We start from the raw sequence: 19,874 nt of genomic DNA, 5'->3' as shown, positions 1-19,874 counted from the left end.
TCACTTAATCCAGATACTATATTTCTTCTTGTGAATGTTCCAGAGTAACTTGCAGATTGCGGCCTGATTCCAGTGGGTGCAATTATGCAGCATAATTAACACAAAAACGCATGTTTATATATATATTCAATCATTCAATCAAACATGTGTAATTAAATGCAATTTATTACTCACTACGTTTTTTTTTTGGAGCCACATACACTTGTTATTTCCGACCGTATTTTATTAGGAGTAATACTTCCATTTTTTTTTTGATAAGTTGGACTGATTTTATTGCTTCAGTTTAGGCATAAATACCTAATTTCTCATTACATACAGAGTGCATATCCTGACTACTAGCTTTTGACAGTGCCTGCTTAGAGTCAGGCTATGAATTCATCATGTCTCGTGAGTCCACGTTTCGCCAATGAGTCAGCCACCATATTTGTATCCCTACCCTTGTATGTGATTTCAATCCCCTGTCCGGTTTTCATTTCACAACGTATGAAGTTGATAATAAAATTCAGGTTCCACGGGCCGTTATTGTCGTCGTTGCACCGCAGGACTGCATTTGCCGAGTCTGATTCAACAATGATTCTGCTTTGTTTAATCCATTCGATTGATCTTGATATTTTCAGTGCTCTATAAATGGAGAACGTTTCAGCATGGTTTATCTCCATAAATGGTATTGGACTCAAGAAAAGGCACATGAAATCCACTTGGTGGTTCCTTAGGACTCCTTCTATAGCTGACTTTGACTCAGTGAGTTTTAACGATGCATCAACATTCCATTTGAACAAGGATGGGGGAGGTGGGCACCATATTTGTTTGGGGGTTGAGATGGCGCGGGAGTGTGGTGCTTGCTGTCACCAGTTGAGGCAGCTTGGGTTACGAACAATATCAATTGAGTCGTATGGGAAGGCAAACCCCCATCCCTTTATCCACCAACTGATCCTTAGGAGTATGAGGTCTCGCAGGCGAGGCAGGGGGCATGAGATATCATCGAAGATGCGATTGTTTTGCTCTCGCCATAGAGTCCATAGAATAACAAAGAAGCATGCCTTCCATACCTTTCTGAAAAAGGACCCGCTCTTGGGGTAAACCCATTGCTCATATGCATCAAATAAGGATAGGGGCATACACCAATGAAGATGCCATATGTTAAGCCACCAACACCATATATCACGAGCCAACGAGCAGTGCAAGAAGATGTACTCACATGATTCCAGGGCTGAGTTACAGAGAGTGCATACCATTAGAGATGGATCCATGATACCAAATCGACATAGCTTATCTTTTGTGTTGAGCTTCTGTTGGAGAGCAAGCCATACAAAAATTTCAACCCTGTACGGTACTAGCCCTTTCCATAGGCTTGCGAAAGATTTTTGAGGGCAGATTACGTCACTTTTCGTAAGTTCAAGGCTGAAAGACTTGACTGAGAAGCATCCTTTCTTAAGTGGAGTCCATATGAGAGTGTCAGAGTCACCTGGGGATAGGTTTACAACTTGTAGCAACTCGTGTAGCATGGGTAATTCTTGCTCATCACGGGGCCGCAGAGGTCTCATCCAGCTTAAAGTCCATTTCCATTCAAGCCCATCCTAGAAGCAATTAGATGCAACTGATGCATTTTTTGAGACGCTGATGAGATACAACCTTGGGAAGGAGGTTTTGAGTGTGCTACCACCAAGCCACACATCGTGCCATAATTGGGTATTATATGCCCATCCCCAATTCTTTTTGCGAATCATGGATTTCAGCAGCGTTCTTGATTGGGGATGGGAGAGTAGGGCGTTGCAAGACCAACAATAAATTATTAACAAAAATCAGCACCCAATTCTAAAATTTGACGATAAACAAAAATCCCATTTCCTACAAATTCAACAAAACCCAAAACCCATTTCAGAATCACGTCAAGAATCAGAATTTAGCAAATTAGAAATCAAAAGGGAGGGCAAAAAAACCCTAATTCAACAAATTCGAAATCAAAAGGGAGGGCAAAAAAACCCTAATTCAACAAATTCGAAATCAAAATGGAGGGCAAAAAAAACCTAATTCAACGAATTCGAAATCAAAAGGGAGGCAAAAAAAACCTAATTCAAAACCCAATAAACTGTACTGCAATAGTGAAGAATTAGAAGAATTATGCCTAATCATGTTGGAAGTCACATAAACAAATTGAAGAATACATATTACAACAAATACTATAATTACATGAAAATAATAAAGGAAATGAGGGAAGATTTTACCTTTAGATCTGAATTTCTGATGGAAATAAAAAGCAAATACGGTGGTTGCACTAAGGAAGCGGCGGAGAATACGGTGGTCGGCGACTTCGTTGTCATCCTCGCCGCTCTCCTCTGCGCATTAATCTGCGTTCTCAGCCAACACGCCGGTAAACTCTCCGGTGATTGTGCTATCTGCTTGTTGGACTTCACCGCTAGGTTAATGGGAGAAATCTGAGGAGCAGAAATTTCAAAAAATTAAAATGTGAGAGGAGAGAGAAAGGGAGAGATGAACGAAGAAAGGGTGATGGAGTCAGGAGAGAGAGCACGTTGAAGGGGGGTTGGAGGTTTATTTCAGAGGCTGGGGATGGGGTTTAATGCATAAACCGAAATAGGAGGAGAGATATGTAGGGATATTTTCGTCTTTTTGCTCATGGACACGAAATTTGGTGTTAATGATTTGCCCCTCCTCTCTTGGCTTATATAATAGAGATTAATTTTATTAACCTAGCTATGCTCCTCTATAGTTTTTTTAAATATATTTGGAAAACTACTTACACTATATTTGAAATTAAAATTTGGGGTCTTGTTCCGCCGCTCATCACGCGCCGCCCCATAATCGCCCTTGCTTATTTATTTACTATTTATGTGGTCAAAATTACAAAAGTATGAGAATAAACATTATCACGTGGTATATTGTTGGATTCGTATTATCATATATTTTCAAAATATGAACTTTTTAGAATTTTTACTAATACAAAATATATTCAAGATATTGATAATGAACCTAGAGCATTGAAAATCGCGTAAAACATAAATGAGTAAAAACTCAGAAAAACAGAAAGAGTACCACTCTATCCATTTGTCTCAATGCCAAAGCTTTCACAACTAAAACCCAATTATTTCCTAAACCATTGTAAATAGGTGACCATTAACTTTGAACACAATAAGTAATCATATCTTCCCCTCATTTTGAAGAGGAAAACACCTAGTGAGTTATGAAAAGTAAAGCACAAAGAAGTTACTTAAAGAGGGAAAATATAATGAGGTGGTCAAACAATCATTATTGATTGGCTCGAATTAAACTAGTCCCCTTCTATACCATGAAGATATTCCAAAGAACACAATTTTTGGAACGTACGTAGTTAAATTAATTGCAGATTAGAATCCACTAATTAAACATGATTAGAAACTCTAATCTTAATTTAATTGGATTTGAAGGTGTTAATGCGATCTATCTAATTCCCTCTTTAATCAGTCTTTATGTTATAAAGGTGAGATAAGATTACGTCAAACAAGTTATCAATTGTGTTGTAACCTCAACACACACCTACATTTGGCGCACTCAAGATTCGATCGTGTGACTCTTATCACTCCACGTGGCATTGTGCCTGATCGATACACAACTTCAATGTTGGGAAAAAAAGATGATTTTTTTATGGATTGCCCAAAAACCTCGATGTTATGTTGGCTTTTAGCAAATGTTGTCTTTCCTAATTTAAAAGAAGGTGTCAAATATTGTGCAATCTCGTCTCATTCTCATTAATAACACACATATATATAGGACAACTCAGTTACCTAAACCCTAGGTACACATAGGTAACTTACCATAGTTAGGACTCTACAGAATATTCACAGAATAATATCTAATATCTTAACATATCTTAACATCCCCCTCAAGGTGGAGCATGTAGATCTCGAATGCCCATCTTGTTCAAAAAAAACTCAAATTGCGCCTTCCCCAACGCTTTGGTGAAGATATCTGCTAATTGAACCTTCGTCGACACGTACGACGGACTGATGATCCCTTCCTTGATTGCATCTCGAATGAAATGACAATCTGACTCGATGTGTTTTGTCCTCTCATGGAACACCGGATTCTGCGCAATATGCAACGCAGACTGACTGTCGCAATACATCCTCATGCCTTGGTCGTGTGTCACCCCCAAGTCGCGTAGTAGTTGTTTCAACCACTTCAACTCACACGTCAGAGCTGCCATCGATCGATATTCTGCCTCAGCAGACGACCGAGAATGTTGGACAGCATGACATAGTTGCACCAGAGATGCCACACAGTAGCAGTCATGCATACGCACACACAGGATGATTCCTCTTGTAACTGAATTCCATAACTGACATGCTGACATGGCAGTTTGTTTGTTAGTGAGTTGATATCTGATTGGTTGTCAGCAAGCTCCTCTCTTCTGATTGGTTGAGACAGCACATCATTGCTCCTACTATATAAGTTTTATCCTTAGCATTATTCTATTTACTACGTTTCATAATATCAGCTTGTACTCTAAGCAAGTTAGTAATAAAAGAATTATTCTCTCCTCATCAACTCAGTTTACAGTTGATGAGCTCCATTGTTTGTGTATTGCTCAAGCTTTGTTCACATTGTTTGTTCGATTTCATCATGGTATCAGAGCAGTAGAATCAAGATCCTGGATCAGATTTTCTCTCCTATTCTGTTGGTACAATTCAATCAAAATTCTGAGTTCTTCGATTTTGAGGTCTGTTAATCCTCATTTCTTCTTTGTTGTCTGTATTCCTAATTGCTGATTGATTAGGAACTTCTTCTGCCAATTCTGTGTTTCTGCTGAAATCTTCTTGAAAGTTTCATTGAAATCTTTTGCTGGTTACTCTTTCAAATTATTGCATTACTGCATTTCTATCTAGAATAGAATGGCAACACCAATTTTAGCCCCAAATCAGGATCCTGCTAGTCCTTTTTACTTGCATCCAACTGATAACACAGCTAGTCAGTTAGTCTCGATTAAATTCAAAGGAGAAGGCTATGGAGATTGGAAAAGAAGCATGATGATTTCAATGTCATCCAAGAACAAGTTAGGTTTTGTGAATGGAACATTAACAAGGCCAGATCCTACAGATGCTACTTATCAAGCATGGATGAGATGCAATGATATGATGATATCATGGTTGCTGTTTAACCTTGATGGCTCTATTGCCAAAAGTGTTTTGTATTACCATACTGCTAGAGAGATATGGCTAGATTTAGAGGAGAGATTTGGTTTTGTATCTGGACCACAATTGTTCTCATTAGAACAACAATCAGCTGAGATCACACAAGGAGGTCATACAGTAGCAGAGTTCTTCACAGAAATTAAGTCAATATGGGATAAAATAAGTGCAGCAAATCCATTGCCAACTTGTACCTGTAATCAGTGTACTTGTAATCTGACTCAGAGGATTGTTAAGATGCAACAGGATCAAAGGTTGATGCAATTTCTCATGAAATTGGGGGAACATCTGGCTACAACCAGAGGAAGTCTCTTGATGATGCAACCTTTGCCTACAATATCTCATGCTTACAGAATGCTGGCACAAGAAGAAAAGCAAAGAGAGATTGGCGCACCTGCACCACATCATGAGAGTCATGCTTTTGGAGCAGACAGAAGGAGATACAATGACAATCAGAATAGAGGTGGATACAACTCTTACAAGAGTCAACCATACTACAAGAACAACTATCAGTATAATGGTGTGGCTGCTGGGAGTAAGCCAACAACATATAAGAAGCCATCCATCTATTTCTGTAATCATTGTAAAGTCAATGGTCAAAGCACTGAAAGATGTTTTAAATTGCATGGTTTTCCACCTGGTTTCACTGGTTTTAAGTCTGATAAAAGAGTTGCAGGAGCTGCTTACACAGATGAAGGCTATACAGATGAAGATCTGATGGAATATCAGCAGCAACACTATACTACTGCAGAAAAAGAACACTCACGGACTCAACCTGGTTTTCTCACTGCAGAACAATGCACTCAACTGTTGAGCCTTCTGAACAAACAACAAAATGATAAGACAAGTGCAGCAGAACACCAGAATGAGGAAGGAGATACTGCAGGTCATGCCTTCATGGCAGGTAATACATATTGTTTTCTTACCTGTTCAAAATCTAGTTGGCTATTGGATAGTGGAGCATCAGATCACATGTGTGCTAGCTTGAACATGTTTGACACTTATGAAGCTATACTTGATGATAATGAGTTCATTACTATTCCTGATGGAAGAAAAGTGGCAGTGCATCATAAGGGAACAGTCACTTTAAATTGTCATATTCAGTTAAAAGGAGTCTTACATGTTCCTGATTTTCATTACAACCTGTTATCCATCAATAAATTATGCAAAGATCAGAGTTGTACAGTCTCATTCACAGCTGATAAATGCTATGTTCAGGGCCATTCAATGAAAGGGCCACAGGTTCTTGGTAGTGTCAGATCAGGTCTATACAGTGTGGATGACAACAAGCTACAAGTGAATGAAGATTCTTCAGCTGCTTGCCTCAAAGCTTCCAACAATAACACTGCTGCTGCACAACTTTGGCATATGAGACTTGGACATGTTCCCTATCATAAAATAAAGATGGTGATTGATAGTCTAGCAGCACCTTTGGCACATGATAGCATATGCCAAATATGTCCTGTAGCTAAACAACCTAGAAGTTCATTTCCAGTCAGTAGCATAAAGAGTACTAAGATGTTTCAGATGATCCATTTAGACACCTGGGGTCCATATAAACACAAAACTCACACTGGTTGTACCATGTTTCTTACTATAGTGGATGATTTTACAAGAACAACTTGGACTCACTTGTTGAAATCTAAATCAGATGCAGTTTCTGTGATTATTTCTTTTCTGAATATGGTTGAAACACAATTTAGTTCAAAAGTATTGTGTATTAGATCAGACAATGCTTTGGAACTGTGTGAAGGGGATATGAAACAAGTTCTGCTACAAAAGGGAATAGTTCAACAGACTAGTTGCAGTGGTACTCCTCAACAAAATGGGGTTGTTGAGAGGAAACACAGACATTTACTTGAAACTGCAAGGTCTCTACACTTTCAGTCTAAGCTGCCTATGAAGTATTGGGGAGAATGTGTACTGTGTGCCACATATCTCATCAATAGAATGCCATTAAAAAGTATTGGTAACCTTACTCCCTATGAGAAACTTCATGGACACAAACCCCTTTATGAACACTTGAGATCTTTTGGTTGTTTGGTGTATGTTTCAACCTCAAAAGCACATAGAACCAAGTTTGATCCAAGAGCTACAGCTTGTGTTTTCGTTGGATATTCTCCCTCACAGAAAGGTTACAAAGTCCTGGATCCCAAAACAGGAAAAATAAGTGTATCAAGAGATGTTGTTTTCCATGAAACTCACTTTCCATTTCATCATTCTAACAATCTCCTCACTGAAATTCCACCAGATTCTTCTTCTTTTCCTTCTTATCTTTTCCTACCAGTTCATACACCTTTGCAACCAGACCCAAACACTATTCTTCCTTTCACACCTTCACAAACATCTACATCTGCATCTTCTCCTGAAACTTCTTCTTCTTCTTCCACTCCTTTCACACCTTTCTCTCAATCTAATTCTCCACCTGATTCTTCTCTTCTCTCTTCTTCTGTTTCTTCTATTACCAGTTCTGTTGTTACACCACCAATCTCATCCCAACTCCCTAGAACATCTGGTAGAACTCACAAACCACCTTCCTATTTGGACAACTACCATTGTTACACAGCTACACATTGGTGCAATCTTGTTTCTTACAAGAATCTTCCAGATAGTCATCATGCCATGGTTGTTCTGCTTGAAAATATGACTGAACCTAGAAGTTATAAGGAGGCTGTTCAGAAACCAGAATGGGTTCAAGCCATGGAAAAGGAGATTCAAGCCTTGTTGCACAATGACACATGGGAAGTGGTTGCACTACCAGCTGGAAAGAAACCTATTGGCTGCAAATGGGTGTTCAAGGTTAAACTTAAAGCTGATGGTTCTCTTGAAAGATGTAAAGCCAGATTGGTAGCTCAAGGTTTTACACAGAAGTTTGGCATTGACTATGAAGAGACTTTTTCTCCTGTAGTTAAGATGTCCACTGTGAGATGTATTATTGCTTATGCAGCAAGCATGAAATGGACAATCTACCAGCTAGATGTAAACAATGCATTCCTACATGGGGATCTCCATGAGGAAGTTTACATGAAAATGCCTGAAGGAATTCCAAATCCTGATAATCAAGTTTGCAAACTAAAAAAATCCTTATATGGACTCAAACAAGCTTCCAGGCAGTGGTTTGCCAAGCTCCATGGTGAACTACATCTTCTGGGTTTCATACAGTCAAAGAATGACTATTCTTTATTCATTAAGAAAACTGACACTCACATCACTTTAGCTGCTGTGTATGTGGATGACATTTTGCTTACAGGAGATCATCTACCTACCATTACAGCTCTCAAGAAACATTTGGATGATGTGTTTAGCATTAAAGATTTGGGAATCATGAGTTTTTTCCTTGGCATTGAGGTTGGATACTTACCAGAAGGTGTTGTGCTTACACAGAAAAAGTTCACTAAATCACTCCTGACAGATTGTGATTTTGATCTTCACAAAACTGCAGCAACACCTCTCTCTCTCAATACTAAGTTGTTTTCAGATGAGGGGATGCCTTATGAGAAGCCAGAACACTACAGAACATTGGTTGGCAAGCTGAATTTCCTCACTCACACCAGACCAGATCTGTGTTTTGCTGTTCAACTTCTAAGTCAGTTTATGCACCTACCAAGAATTCCTCATGTTTCAGCTCTGCATCATGTTCTTAGGTATGTTGCTCATACTGCAGGACAAGGTATCCTTCTTAGAGCTACAAATTCTCTCACATTGCAAGCCTTTTCTGATAGTGATTGGGCTGCTTGCCCCAACACCAGAAAATCTGTCACTGGATATGTGTTATTGTTTGGTAACTCACCAGTTTCATGGAAATCAAAGAAGCAAGGAACAGTTTCTAAAAGCTCCTCTGAAGCTGAGTACAGGGCCAGGCTGCAGCTGCTTCAGAGGTTACTTGGTTGGTTAGGCTCCTAGAGGAGATTGGTGTCACCAACTTGAAACCAGTGACCTTACATTGTGACAATCAATCAGCAATTTACATAGGCAAGAATCCAGTTTTTCATGAGAGAACTAAACACATTGAAATCGATTGCCATTTCACAAGGGATAAGGTTTTGGAAGGTTTGATTCAACTAACTTATTTGCCTACACATTCACAACTTGCAGATGTGTTCACCAAAGCTTTACCCTCTCCTCAGTTCAATGATTTATTGTCCAAGCTAGGACTTTCCTCTGTCACCCCTAGCTTGAGGGGGGGTGTTGGACAGCATGACATAGTTGCACCAGAGATGCCACACAGTAGCAGTCATGCATACGCACACACAGGATGATTCCTCTTGTAACTGAATTCCATAACTGACATGCTGACATGGCAGTTTGTTTGTTAGTGAGTTGATATCTGATTGGTTGTCAGCAAGCTCCTCTCTTCTGATTGGTTGAGACAGCACATCATTGCTCCTACTATATAAGTTTTATCCTTAGCATTATTCTATTTACTACGTTTCATAATATCAGCTTGTACTCTAAGCAAGTTAGTAATAAAAGAATTATTCTCTCCTCATCAACTCAGTTTACAGTTGATGAGCTCCATTGTTTGTGTATTGCTCAAGCTTTGTTCACATTGTTTGTTCGATTTCATCAAAACCGTATGCTGTTTCTTGGTCTTCCAAGAAACTGGCGACATACCAAGTGACACAAACCATCCAGTCACCGACCGACGCGTCATTGGACACCCTGCCCAATCCGAGTCGCACCACCCCTCCAACTGCAACGCACTGTCCGACCGAAGTAGTATACCTTGACCCGGACACTTCTTCAAATATCTCACTACTCGCAAAGCTGCTTCCCAATGTGCCTCCTTTGGTGCTTGCATAAATTGAGATAGGACATGTACAGAGTAGGCAACGTCTGGTCGCGTGACAGCCAAATAAACCAGACGTCCGATCAGACGCCTATACTGCTCACCTGTCAATCTAGGGTTTTTAACCTAGGCTCTTGATACCATGTCAAATATTGTGCAATCTCGTCTCATTCTCATTAATAACACACATATATATAGTACAACTCAGTTACCTAAACCCTAGGTACACATTAGGTAACTTACCATAGTTAGGACTCTACAGAATATTCACAGAATAATATCTAATATCTTAACATATCTTAACAGAAGGTGTTTGTTTTGAAAATGTACGGTGTCTATGTCACTTTTGAATGATGAGATTTGTTGTGTCGAGTGTCTACTATGATACCATGATATACCTAATTATCAAATACTTCCTCCGTTTTTAAATATTCGCAACGTTTGGACTTTTGCCACTATTCATATAATCTACTTTGACTATTCGTAGTGTTTTTTATATAAGATAAAACATAGTCATGTGGGATCTTGTTAGATTCGTCTCAATGTGTATTTTCAAAATATCAACTTTTTATAATTTTTGCATAAAGAGAATTTAAGATATAAATGATCAAAGTTGTGCATTGGCATGCGTGAAACTAACAAACGTTGCGAGTATTAAAAGACGGAGGAAGTATAAACTTTTTAAAAAGATCGTCTTTTCTATCAGGCGGTATGACAGAAAAGCTTATGATTATCAAAACTACTTGAGACTTTCCGTCAAAAAGAAAGGAAATAGTGTGAACACAAATTGGTGATTAACGTACTTTAAGTCCTAACTTCTGATAATTAAACAATTAATCGCTAATCGTAGTATTAGAAAACAATTAAGATCATGGGTTGGTGCCAAACAACTTATATTTGCAATTTATGGCTAACTTTAAATCTTTAATTAAGCATGGTGATTAGTGAAGCTAATTTAAGTTATCAAAGTAAGCTGGTGGCCGTTTTGTGGTAGTAACAGTACGCAATTAGGCACTAATCTCAGGTACTTTAGCAACAAATTAATTAATTACTATTTAAATATTGTGTCTACCTTCACTTTTGCTTTTGATCTTCAAAGATTGCGTCTACCTTCACGATATATATATTAGAGACATTACTCACTACTTCTAACTTCTAAGAACCGATATGCCAAATAAATGAAGTTATTTTACTATTTTAGTAAGAGTTGTCGAAAGTGGCCGGTTTGTGTCTAATAAGTATCTCCATCTTGTTATCGAATACACTTTGAATTACATGTAATACTGTGTGTTTTATGCACACTTGAATACTTTTACGGAGTAACAATTAAGAGAATTTGGAAAGTTTCAGAAAGTGGCATGGAAACAAATTGCACACATATCGTTTGTTGTTTATAATTTTTTGTTTTTTAGAAAATTTAAAACAAAAAAGAATAGGTAATTTTCAGCATTTTGTTGTCAATTTTCAAAATCGATAAATATAATTGATTCATGATTCAATATAAATTATATGACTTTTAAAAATATAAAACCAAAAATTAAAACTTGCATTGATACCGAATTGGCCCCTCACAAACTTCTTTTATTGTTATTCCCTTAACCTACGTAATAGTGATATTTCACTACAATGTCTCTGATAAATACTTGTACCCATGAGAAATAAGAGTTTTATTTGAGGCAAATAGGAACCCAATTTCAAGCGAAGAGAGTAATTCAACTAAATTTAACCATAATTACATCTCTAAAACCACACGATCTGATAAGTAATTACTAGCTATACTAAATCGGGATGGAGGGAACATGATTCACCAATAATTTATATATATTAAGGCTCTGTTTGTTTTGACTGAAAATAATTTTTCTTTTTTTCTTTGTTTGTTTTGAAGGGTGGAAGACTATTTTTTCATAGATGGAATACAATTTTCTTTTTGAAAATAAACAATGCCATATTTTACTCTTTTCTTCCTTACCTTTTTTTTTTTTTACTATTTTTCTCTCCTCATATCCATCTCTATTTTCCACTTCTATTTTCTTTTCTTCTACTTCGTATAACTTTTCTTGTAAAATAAACAAAGAAAAACTATTTTCCTATGAATTTTCGATGTTTTTTCTTTAAAACAAAAGGAAACCTAAGTAGTTTAGAATTTCCTACAAACTTTTCAACAATAACCACCCTCGGACCACAAGGTCCACAACGATGCGTAGCCGTTATTGCATAGTTCAAAGTTTTTAATTAATTAGTGAGCTAAATACTTCCTATGGTTGAATCTTTGCTGTTGATAACTTTGTAAAGTAACGCAAAATACAACATAAATAATTTTGTTGATCATTTAATTATACACGTAAGTTAAATGGATCACACGTGGATAAAATGTTATGATTAATGATGAATAAATCCATAAAGGGCATAAATCATTAATCATACATCAATGATCATGCATCCCAATGATATGATTGTAACAATTATTATGAACACTTGTCCTTTAATCAACTCACGACTCAACTTTTTATTTGGTAAACCAACTTCCTCAAATTCATACTCAAGTACTCAACAAGCTATAACTTTGATCCTTTGGGATGCTTTAATTTTCATTTATAATGGAAAAAGTTTCCTTTATTCCATTGTGTACTCCGTATATTATTTCTATAGTACACTTGAATACGTTATCCAGAGTGAAAAATAAGTAGATTTTCTAAACAAGACAATTATTAATTGTTAAAGTTGTGATATATCAAGGGTTATGGTATATCTGGGGTATATCTAGGGTATATCTAGAGTTATAGTATTTAGCAAATTAGAGTTGGGTTAGTTTATGAATTAAATAGAGTCATAAACCTAATAGACTTATCATAAACCTAATATCGTTTCAATTGGCGATTTACCATGTGTCCTGCCCAATTAAGTGAGTTATTGACAATTGGCAGGGGTGACGTTTGAGTTGTAGTACTCGCCTATTGAATTGGGAACTTAGTGTATATACATCGCCAACTCAATTGGCTATTTTCCGCTGAATCGTTAAAAAAAGGGACCAAATTTCCTGATGGCGTGGATAGTAGATTATGAATTTAATGGAGAAGGGATGTATTTCGGGAATTTTGACATCTTATAACATTTGAGTTGAAAATCTTTCGCCTATATGAAATAATTATTCCCTTCGTCCCTTTTGTTCTTTACGTTTGGTATTATGCAAACGATTTAATGATTAATTAATGTGCATTGAGATTCCTCTATTTTTTTTATTTAAACAGGGCAACTTACTTTATTTATAATGCTTTCACTTTTATAAAAAATATCTGACATTGGAAAAATGGGTATGGGATAGATTTAATGCCCCATTTGAAAAGTGTGAGATATTAAATACCCAATGAATTTAATCTCCTAAGGGAAAAGTCATTATATAGTTGAATTGGTGGACTTCTAAGTAACTTGTCAATTCAATTGACGATTTTTCCTTTGGAAAAAATCGTCATTTCACTTGGCGATTCAGGCTGAGCCGGAAAAAATAAAAATAGTCTTTTTAAATCAATGATAACGTGAACGGTAGATTAAAAAATAAATTAAAAGGGACATATTTTAGAAATTTTAACATCATTTAGCCATTTATGCTGGAAATCTTTCACAAAAGAAAGCCAGTAAAGGCGAGAGTACATGCTATTTTGAGTATTTTACCTTTTTTTAACGTCGACCATTCATATATATGGGATATGGAATTATGGATACAATGACAATATAAATTGTCCAATTTTTTAAATTTGGTTGTATTTGGCAATTTCAAGAATTAGGTTAGTCGACCAATCTCTGTTGATTCCAGGTGTAATATGGTAGCTAGGGGAATATCAAGAATTCAACAAAAATTCTAAAACCACACATTTTGTACGGTACTTGATAGTTGAAGTTTGACATTACAAAATCTAAGTTAACCTAATTCATTATTTATAAGTATTATCACAAAACCTAAGTCATTTTCTACATGTTATTTGGAGTTTGGACTTATATATTGATTCATCACTTTTCAATCTCTCTCTCATTGAATTCTTTTTGTACATATGTACACTTAGCTAAGGTTGGTCCTCTATTGTTGCATTTGGACCCATTATTTATACGATTTGTGGTGTGTTGAGTTCCACGAATAATTCTATATATATATAAAAAAAAAATGTCATAGAAAAAAGAAGCAATCATGCATTTGTGATTTTGTCTCATTTGGTCATGAATCATGATGCGTCAATTTGTTCGATTTGTATGTATATTTACAAAGTACTCCGTATAAGCTCAAGGTAGCTCTATGATAATCTTCTACAGTTCTACGGGCCCAAAAATACATGTTTTGTCGAAAGAAAAATTAACAAATCTAAACATCCATAATTCTCGATAATTGCTAAGATTTTCTAATATGTATAAGGACATTTGGTGTAACCCTCTTATTTGAATGCAATATGCATAAAAATGTCTATTGATACATGTAAATGCGTATGACTTATACAAACGATTACTTACAAAACCAAAGGAATATTTCAATAAGTTCTTTTTTTATTATCATAAGTCAATCAGATATAATAATAATTGATTAAGCTTGAAAGTTTATGTACAATAGTAACTATTTTAAATTTTCTCTTTCCCTATTTATAATTTAGGTTGCCTTCTAATTGCCTCATTGGCACCAATGAACCATAGTGGATCTTGGGTTGAGAATATGGAAATGACCAAAAGCGTTATTGATTTTAGGATGGAACTGTGTCAAGTTTATGTGTGATTGCATAAACAATGATCTCCATTGTTATGCATAATGCAATTATGTGGTTATTTTATTTTATTTTTTGACGGAAAAGGGATTACTTATAATTAGTATACATTGTGAAAAGCCTCCTCAAGGAGTTATGTCATCTAACACGTAGTATTTGCTTTGGACAAAATCTTAACCCATAATTTGTGGGTAAAAATGTGATACGGAGTACATGTCTTAATACCTTATTGGTTCGTTAATCGTTATTGACATTACTTTAAAAACAAAACTAAGCACGAAGTATTTGTTTAGCGGGTTAGTGTCCTTTTTAGATAATTTTAATCACCAATTCTTACCAAAATATGGTTCTATGGTGTAGTGGTTAGCACTCTGGACTTTGAATCCAGCGACCTGGGTTCGACTCCCGGTAGGACCTTTTTTCCTGGTAATTTTTTTTACCTGATTTTTTACAAGAACGCCTTTGTGTGTGTGTGTGTGTGTGTACTGTACTGGGGTAGATCCCTAAACATTTGACATGTGCCCATAAAATCAAAATGCTCCACCCTAAGAAATTGACATTAGTGACAGAGGTTTTTTAAATCTATACTAGTTATACCATTAAAGTAGTATACTAAGGGCAAAATAGTAACTTCAGTTAGTATATTAAGGGCTAAATGGTAAGTTCATGTAATAAGTTGAGTAAGACACACGAGAAATAACATTTATCTTTGACTTGTGAGTACCAAACTATATTGTTTGAAACCAAATAAAAATGAAACCATATTACCAAACTACGGAGTATGATGTTTGGTACATGAGAAATACAACTACTTTTTTTATACTAAACTATGTGATTTGGTACTAAATAAAAATGCAGAATTTAATATACCATTTCAATGGTATACCCAGTATAGATTAAGACTTCCTCATTAGTGTCGTACATTGTGAGACTGCATTGAGTTCTAACTAAGATTTTGTTGATTTTGTTCTCTTCATCTTGTTTGATTTTTCTAGTTTCTGATCTGGTCTGATCCGAATATATTTTACAAGTGCTTTTTGTTTTTTATGGATCTGATAAGCAATAAGAATAACGTGAAGAGAGCAGAGCCTAAACATTCACATGTTGACTCTCAACAAGCAACTACAGTCTGTAAATGAAAGTACGAAGCAAGATATTTAATCTTCATGTCAAAGCCAATCATTAGCGTAATCATTGGGTAAAATCTCACATATATGGTGTAAGAAGAATGCTTCTTTTTGTACTTTTATTTTCTTCGAAATGGAAGAGGGGATTGGAAAGACAAGTTCAACACAAAAACACATGTTCAGTAAATATAAAGGTCGACATACTAATCATGTGCAAAAGACTACTTCATAAGTAATTCAATGCTGGCGCAACTCAAGTTGATATTTGTTGGATGAAATGTATAGGCATTGCACGGTTGCAACAGTAAAAACCCCACGAGGGAAGTTAAAACAGAGACCACAAAAGTGAGGCAATTATCATCAGGATCTCTATTGCATTGACTGGAAGCGCTTCATAATTAACATACTCATTTCAACGTATCGTTGAGCGCAATTCTGAAGGCATGCTGCTTCACTGTTGCTGAACTTGCTTCCAGGTGCACCGGTCACACATTTATCCCAGCAGGCACTTGTCATTTTCGATACCATCTCATTAACCATGGCTCTTTGCTTCTCTTGCTGCAGATTGCTCAAAATTAAAGACAAAAAAAATCAGCATTTTCAAGCATACATCAGTAATTTACAGAAGAAATTGAATTTTAGAGTAGGCAGTTGTTCTTCAATAGTACCAAGGAGTAAATACCAACATTTCTATAGAAAAGCACTAAGTAAGGGCGAACAAAACCATAATCTACTTTGGCATGTAAATGTTCTAAGATCACTGCGAGGGAAGGACACAATAAAAAGTCCAGACTTCGTGCCACGCGTGAGCTTTCTGGACCTCGGCAACGAGAGAACTGCATCTACTCACAACTCAAAATCCTCTTATTCGTACCAGGTAACTCCAGCAATGTTACAAATTAGTCTTTGGCTCAAAGAAGAAAAGAGTAGAGGCATAAACGAAATTTGATGGCAGACTAGCAGTAAACCTATTTATCCCTTACTATTCTAGCACTTACTTCTGCAAGGTAATGGGCATTTTGTCAACCTTCACATATATAAAAACCTTTATTCAAGTTATCGAGCTGCATACCAAAATTAACAGTTTTTACAATTAGGATTTGAGCATCAGCCAGATTAATATGCATTTAAGTAAAAGAAATTTATTTAAGCAACCTTCAACAGGTGCATTAAACCTTCTTAAATTTAGGTCAAATTTAAACAATATCCAAATTCCAGAACCATGGAGGCAAACTTTCTTACATAGTTAAAATTATAATACTAGTATAATACTACACAACTTTAGTTTTGTTTTTGTCTTTCCCCGACCTTCCATCAGCAAACACCCCCTTCTCCCCTCCAAAAAAATTCAACACAACGAGGCTAAGGCCGCAAAGAAGCATTTAATAAACTATTACATCAAGAAAGGATAACACATAGTGTGCTAAAGATAAATCAGGATTCTCCTGTAGGCTTCATCATATATCTGTTATTGTCTTCAGGAGGTTCAAGAAATTGATAAGAGAAGGGTTCTCGAAGAATGCATGGGGTGGTCTGTTTTTTAAACAAAAAACCTACTCACTAAGCATTCATAACATAGGCATTCCAACACCAACGTCAGCCACACTCTTAAAAACACACTGTTAATTATAGCTATAAACATTTTCTTAAAGATACACTCATACACCGTATGATCCTCACCAATCACCATCATTCTTCTCAGTTCCTAAATCAAAAACCCATTCCCAGGCAAGATAATCAACTCACCTATCACCTTTTAAAGCAAGTGAAAATGGCATTAGCAAAGAGAGGTCTACAAAAAGAAGGGTAGAGAGAGGACTACATCTGTTCAGCAGCAAGAACACATTGACAACAGATTTGGTACTCAGCATGGGAATGTCTGCATACGAGGGAAGTAAAGAGAGAAGAGTAGAATTAATGACGATAATAGAGTGTGAAGAACATTATCACAAAATAATCTTAAAGCCAATTGCTCCTGATAGGCATAGAAAATTCTTACCTCATTTTTCTAGTACTGCATAGGACTCTTTCAATCCAAGAGCAAATGCAAGTTAATTTGATTATATAACTAACTCAATCTCTTTGAATCGACGAAAAATTTCCTACCACTAAGTTTCCAAACACCAAAAAAATGATCCTTCGATCAATCCTACACATCCATTTTCCATCAGTACTTGGTAATTACTCCCTCTATAAGGAAATAGTTCTCACATGATATCCAAATCCCAACTCCCAACTCCCTCGTGATTAAGGCATAGTCTTTGATAATTGTTGAAACTTTCCTATAATCTCCTCATTACACAGAAGTATCGAAAGATTGGGAAATCTTAGAACAAGATTTTGCAGTTACGGAGTACTGTATAACAAAAACTGGCAATTTTCATGGTAAATCCCAGAAAGTAAGTGCAACTATTAAGGAAGACTGTTTTATTTTGATGGGCAGTCTCAAATATTTCAACAATCACACCATGGTAATGGCACGACATTCCAGCCGGGAGAACAAGACTTTTGAGCATATCAAACCGGCATTTTGTTTTTACTGATACGACGAATCACCAATTCCAATTCCACCATTGAATTACATTGTCACCACAAAACAAATTACAACAAACATGCAATTCAACTGCTCCTACAATTAGCAGGATGAAAAACAATTAGTTGACAACTAATGAGATTCCCCATAAAATCATATAAACCCTAAAACAACATCTAATACCCAAATAACATTGTATAACAATATGGCCGAAAAATCAGAAATAAAACAGCAATTATCAGGCGAATGTACTTATGATTATAAAATTTAACCTCAATCAAAGGTTCCTTTTACCAAAATAAAATTTTCAATCAAGGTACCAAACAAATGTTCACATCGATTTTTTTTAAAAAATAAGATGAGAGAGAGACGGGAAAGCACCTCAAGCAGATTTTGCAATTCAGGAGAGTTGAACGACATGGCTGGCGATTGAAGTTGATCTCTTTCTTTCTCTGTCACAAACCTCGCACGTTTTCAAAAACCCTAGCAAACACAGAGGAAATGAGTGTTGAAGCAAACAGCTAAACAGGCAAAGTTTTGCGTAGGCCGATGATCTGATATTCTAATTACAGAGGCAACTGGGTTTTTAATATGGACTCAACTGTTAGGGCCATTTTAAGCCCAAGCCATCACGACCGGTTAACAATCTTAAGATTGAAGTATCCGACCCGATAACTTGGAATAATTGATACGGGAGTACCGACAATATGGAATATTAAATAAGCGGGTCGGGTTGTGAGTCTGTGATACTTCATTAAAGTTCTACATTTTCTGAATGGAAGGAAAGTTAATGGTCCAAATTTGGCTGCAATGAAAATTGACATGAGCAAAGCATACGATCGAATTCACTGGGGTTTTCTGTTGCGTGTTCTTAAAGCCTATGGTTTTCCATCTATGTGGATTCATTTAATATATCAGTGCATTTCAACAGTTTCATTCAAGGTTCTTATTAATGGGAAAACGTCTCCTCCGTTCAGGCCTAAGTGTGGTTTAAGGCAAGGGGATCCTTTATCGCCGTACTTGTTCCTCTTCTGCATGGATATTCTAGGACGAATGTTAACGTTAGGTCAGGATATTAAGTTATTTCAAGGCATTAAACTTGCAAGGCAAGCTCCAACGATTACGCATCTGTTTTTCGCTGATGATGCTATGATTTTTTTCCGAGAAACGGAAAGCTTGTAACACCCCGACAATTCTCTCTTTTCTAAAATAACCTTTTTATATAAAACGTAGAGAATTATCAAGGCATTATCGCCCGTATGAAAACGTAACGGCTTATTCAGAATTTTGCAGCGGAAAACATAAAACTAACTTTAGGTTTATAAATAATCGATTACAGGTTTAATCCCAAAAACCAACCAACGAAAATAAGGGAATATAAATAGTACGATAAGTTTAAAGTCTAAATTAACAAACCAAGTTACTTAGCAAAACGAAACTAAATACAAGCTCTCTAATCCCGATCCCCATGATGCATCATCTTCAAACCTGTAGATGGCA

General features: G+C 36.3%; 2 protein-coding genes, 1 long non-coding RNA gene and 1 other non-coding gene across 4 annotated transcripts; 1 reads left to right on the top strand and 3 right to left on the bottom strand.

The window, feature by feature from the left end:
- Positions 1-362: 362 nt before the first annotated feature.
- LOC130461330 (uncharacterized) lies at positions 363-3,063 on the bottom strand. Its single transcript, XM_056829387.1, has 4 exons — positions 3,052-3,063; positions 2,226-2,435; positions 1,233-1,577; positions 363-842 (listed from the first exon to the last, which is right to left on the bottom strand). Exons 1-4 carry the CDS (start codon positions 3,061-3,063, stop codon positions 363-365), a joined length of 1,047 nt encoding a protein of 348 aa, XP_056685365.1.
- An 11,996-nt stretch (positions 3,064-15,059) lies between these two features.
- On the top strand, positions 15,060-15,131 carry TRNAQ-UUG (transfer RNA glutamine (anticodon UUG)). The gene has a single exon. It is a non-coding gene; the product is annotated as a tRNA-Gln (tRNA).
- Positions 15,132-15,934: 803 nt separating this feature from the next.
- LOC110786034 (mitochondrial import inner membrane translocase subunit TIM8) lies at positions 15,935-18,932 on the bottom strand. The gene is made up of 2 exons (XM_021990542.2): positions 18,756-18,932; positions 15,935-16,399 (listed from the first exon to the last, which is right to left on the bottom strand). The coding sequence occupies exons 1-2, from the start codon at positions 18,792-18,794 to the stop codon at positions 16,211-16,213; spliced, it is 228 nt and encodes a 75-aa protein (XP_021846234.1). The 5' UTR covers positions 18,795-18,932; the 3' UTR covers positions 15,935-16,210.
- On the bottom strand, positions 17,266-18,749 carry LOC130461021 (uncharacterized). Its single transcript, XR_008921312.1, has 2 exons — positions 17,841-18,749; positions 17,266-17,720 (listed from the first exon to the last, which is right to left on the bottom strand). It is a non-coding gene; the product is annotated as an uncharacterized lncRNA (long non-coding RNA).
- Positions 18,933-19,874: the final 942 nt, after the last annotated feature.

This window comes from Spinacia oleracea, chromosome 5 (genome assembly GCF_020520425.1).
Source record: "Spinacia oleracea cultivar Varoflay chromosome 5, BTI_SOV_V1, whole genome shotgun sequence".
In the NCBI taxonomy this organism is placed as follows: Eukaryota; Viridiplantae; Streptophyta; class Magnoliopsida; order Caryophyllales; family Amaranthaceae; genus Spinacia; species Spinacia oleracea.
The sequence above is the reverse complement of the archived record's forward strand: the minus strand, read 5'-3'. Positions and strand labels throughout refer to the sequence as shown.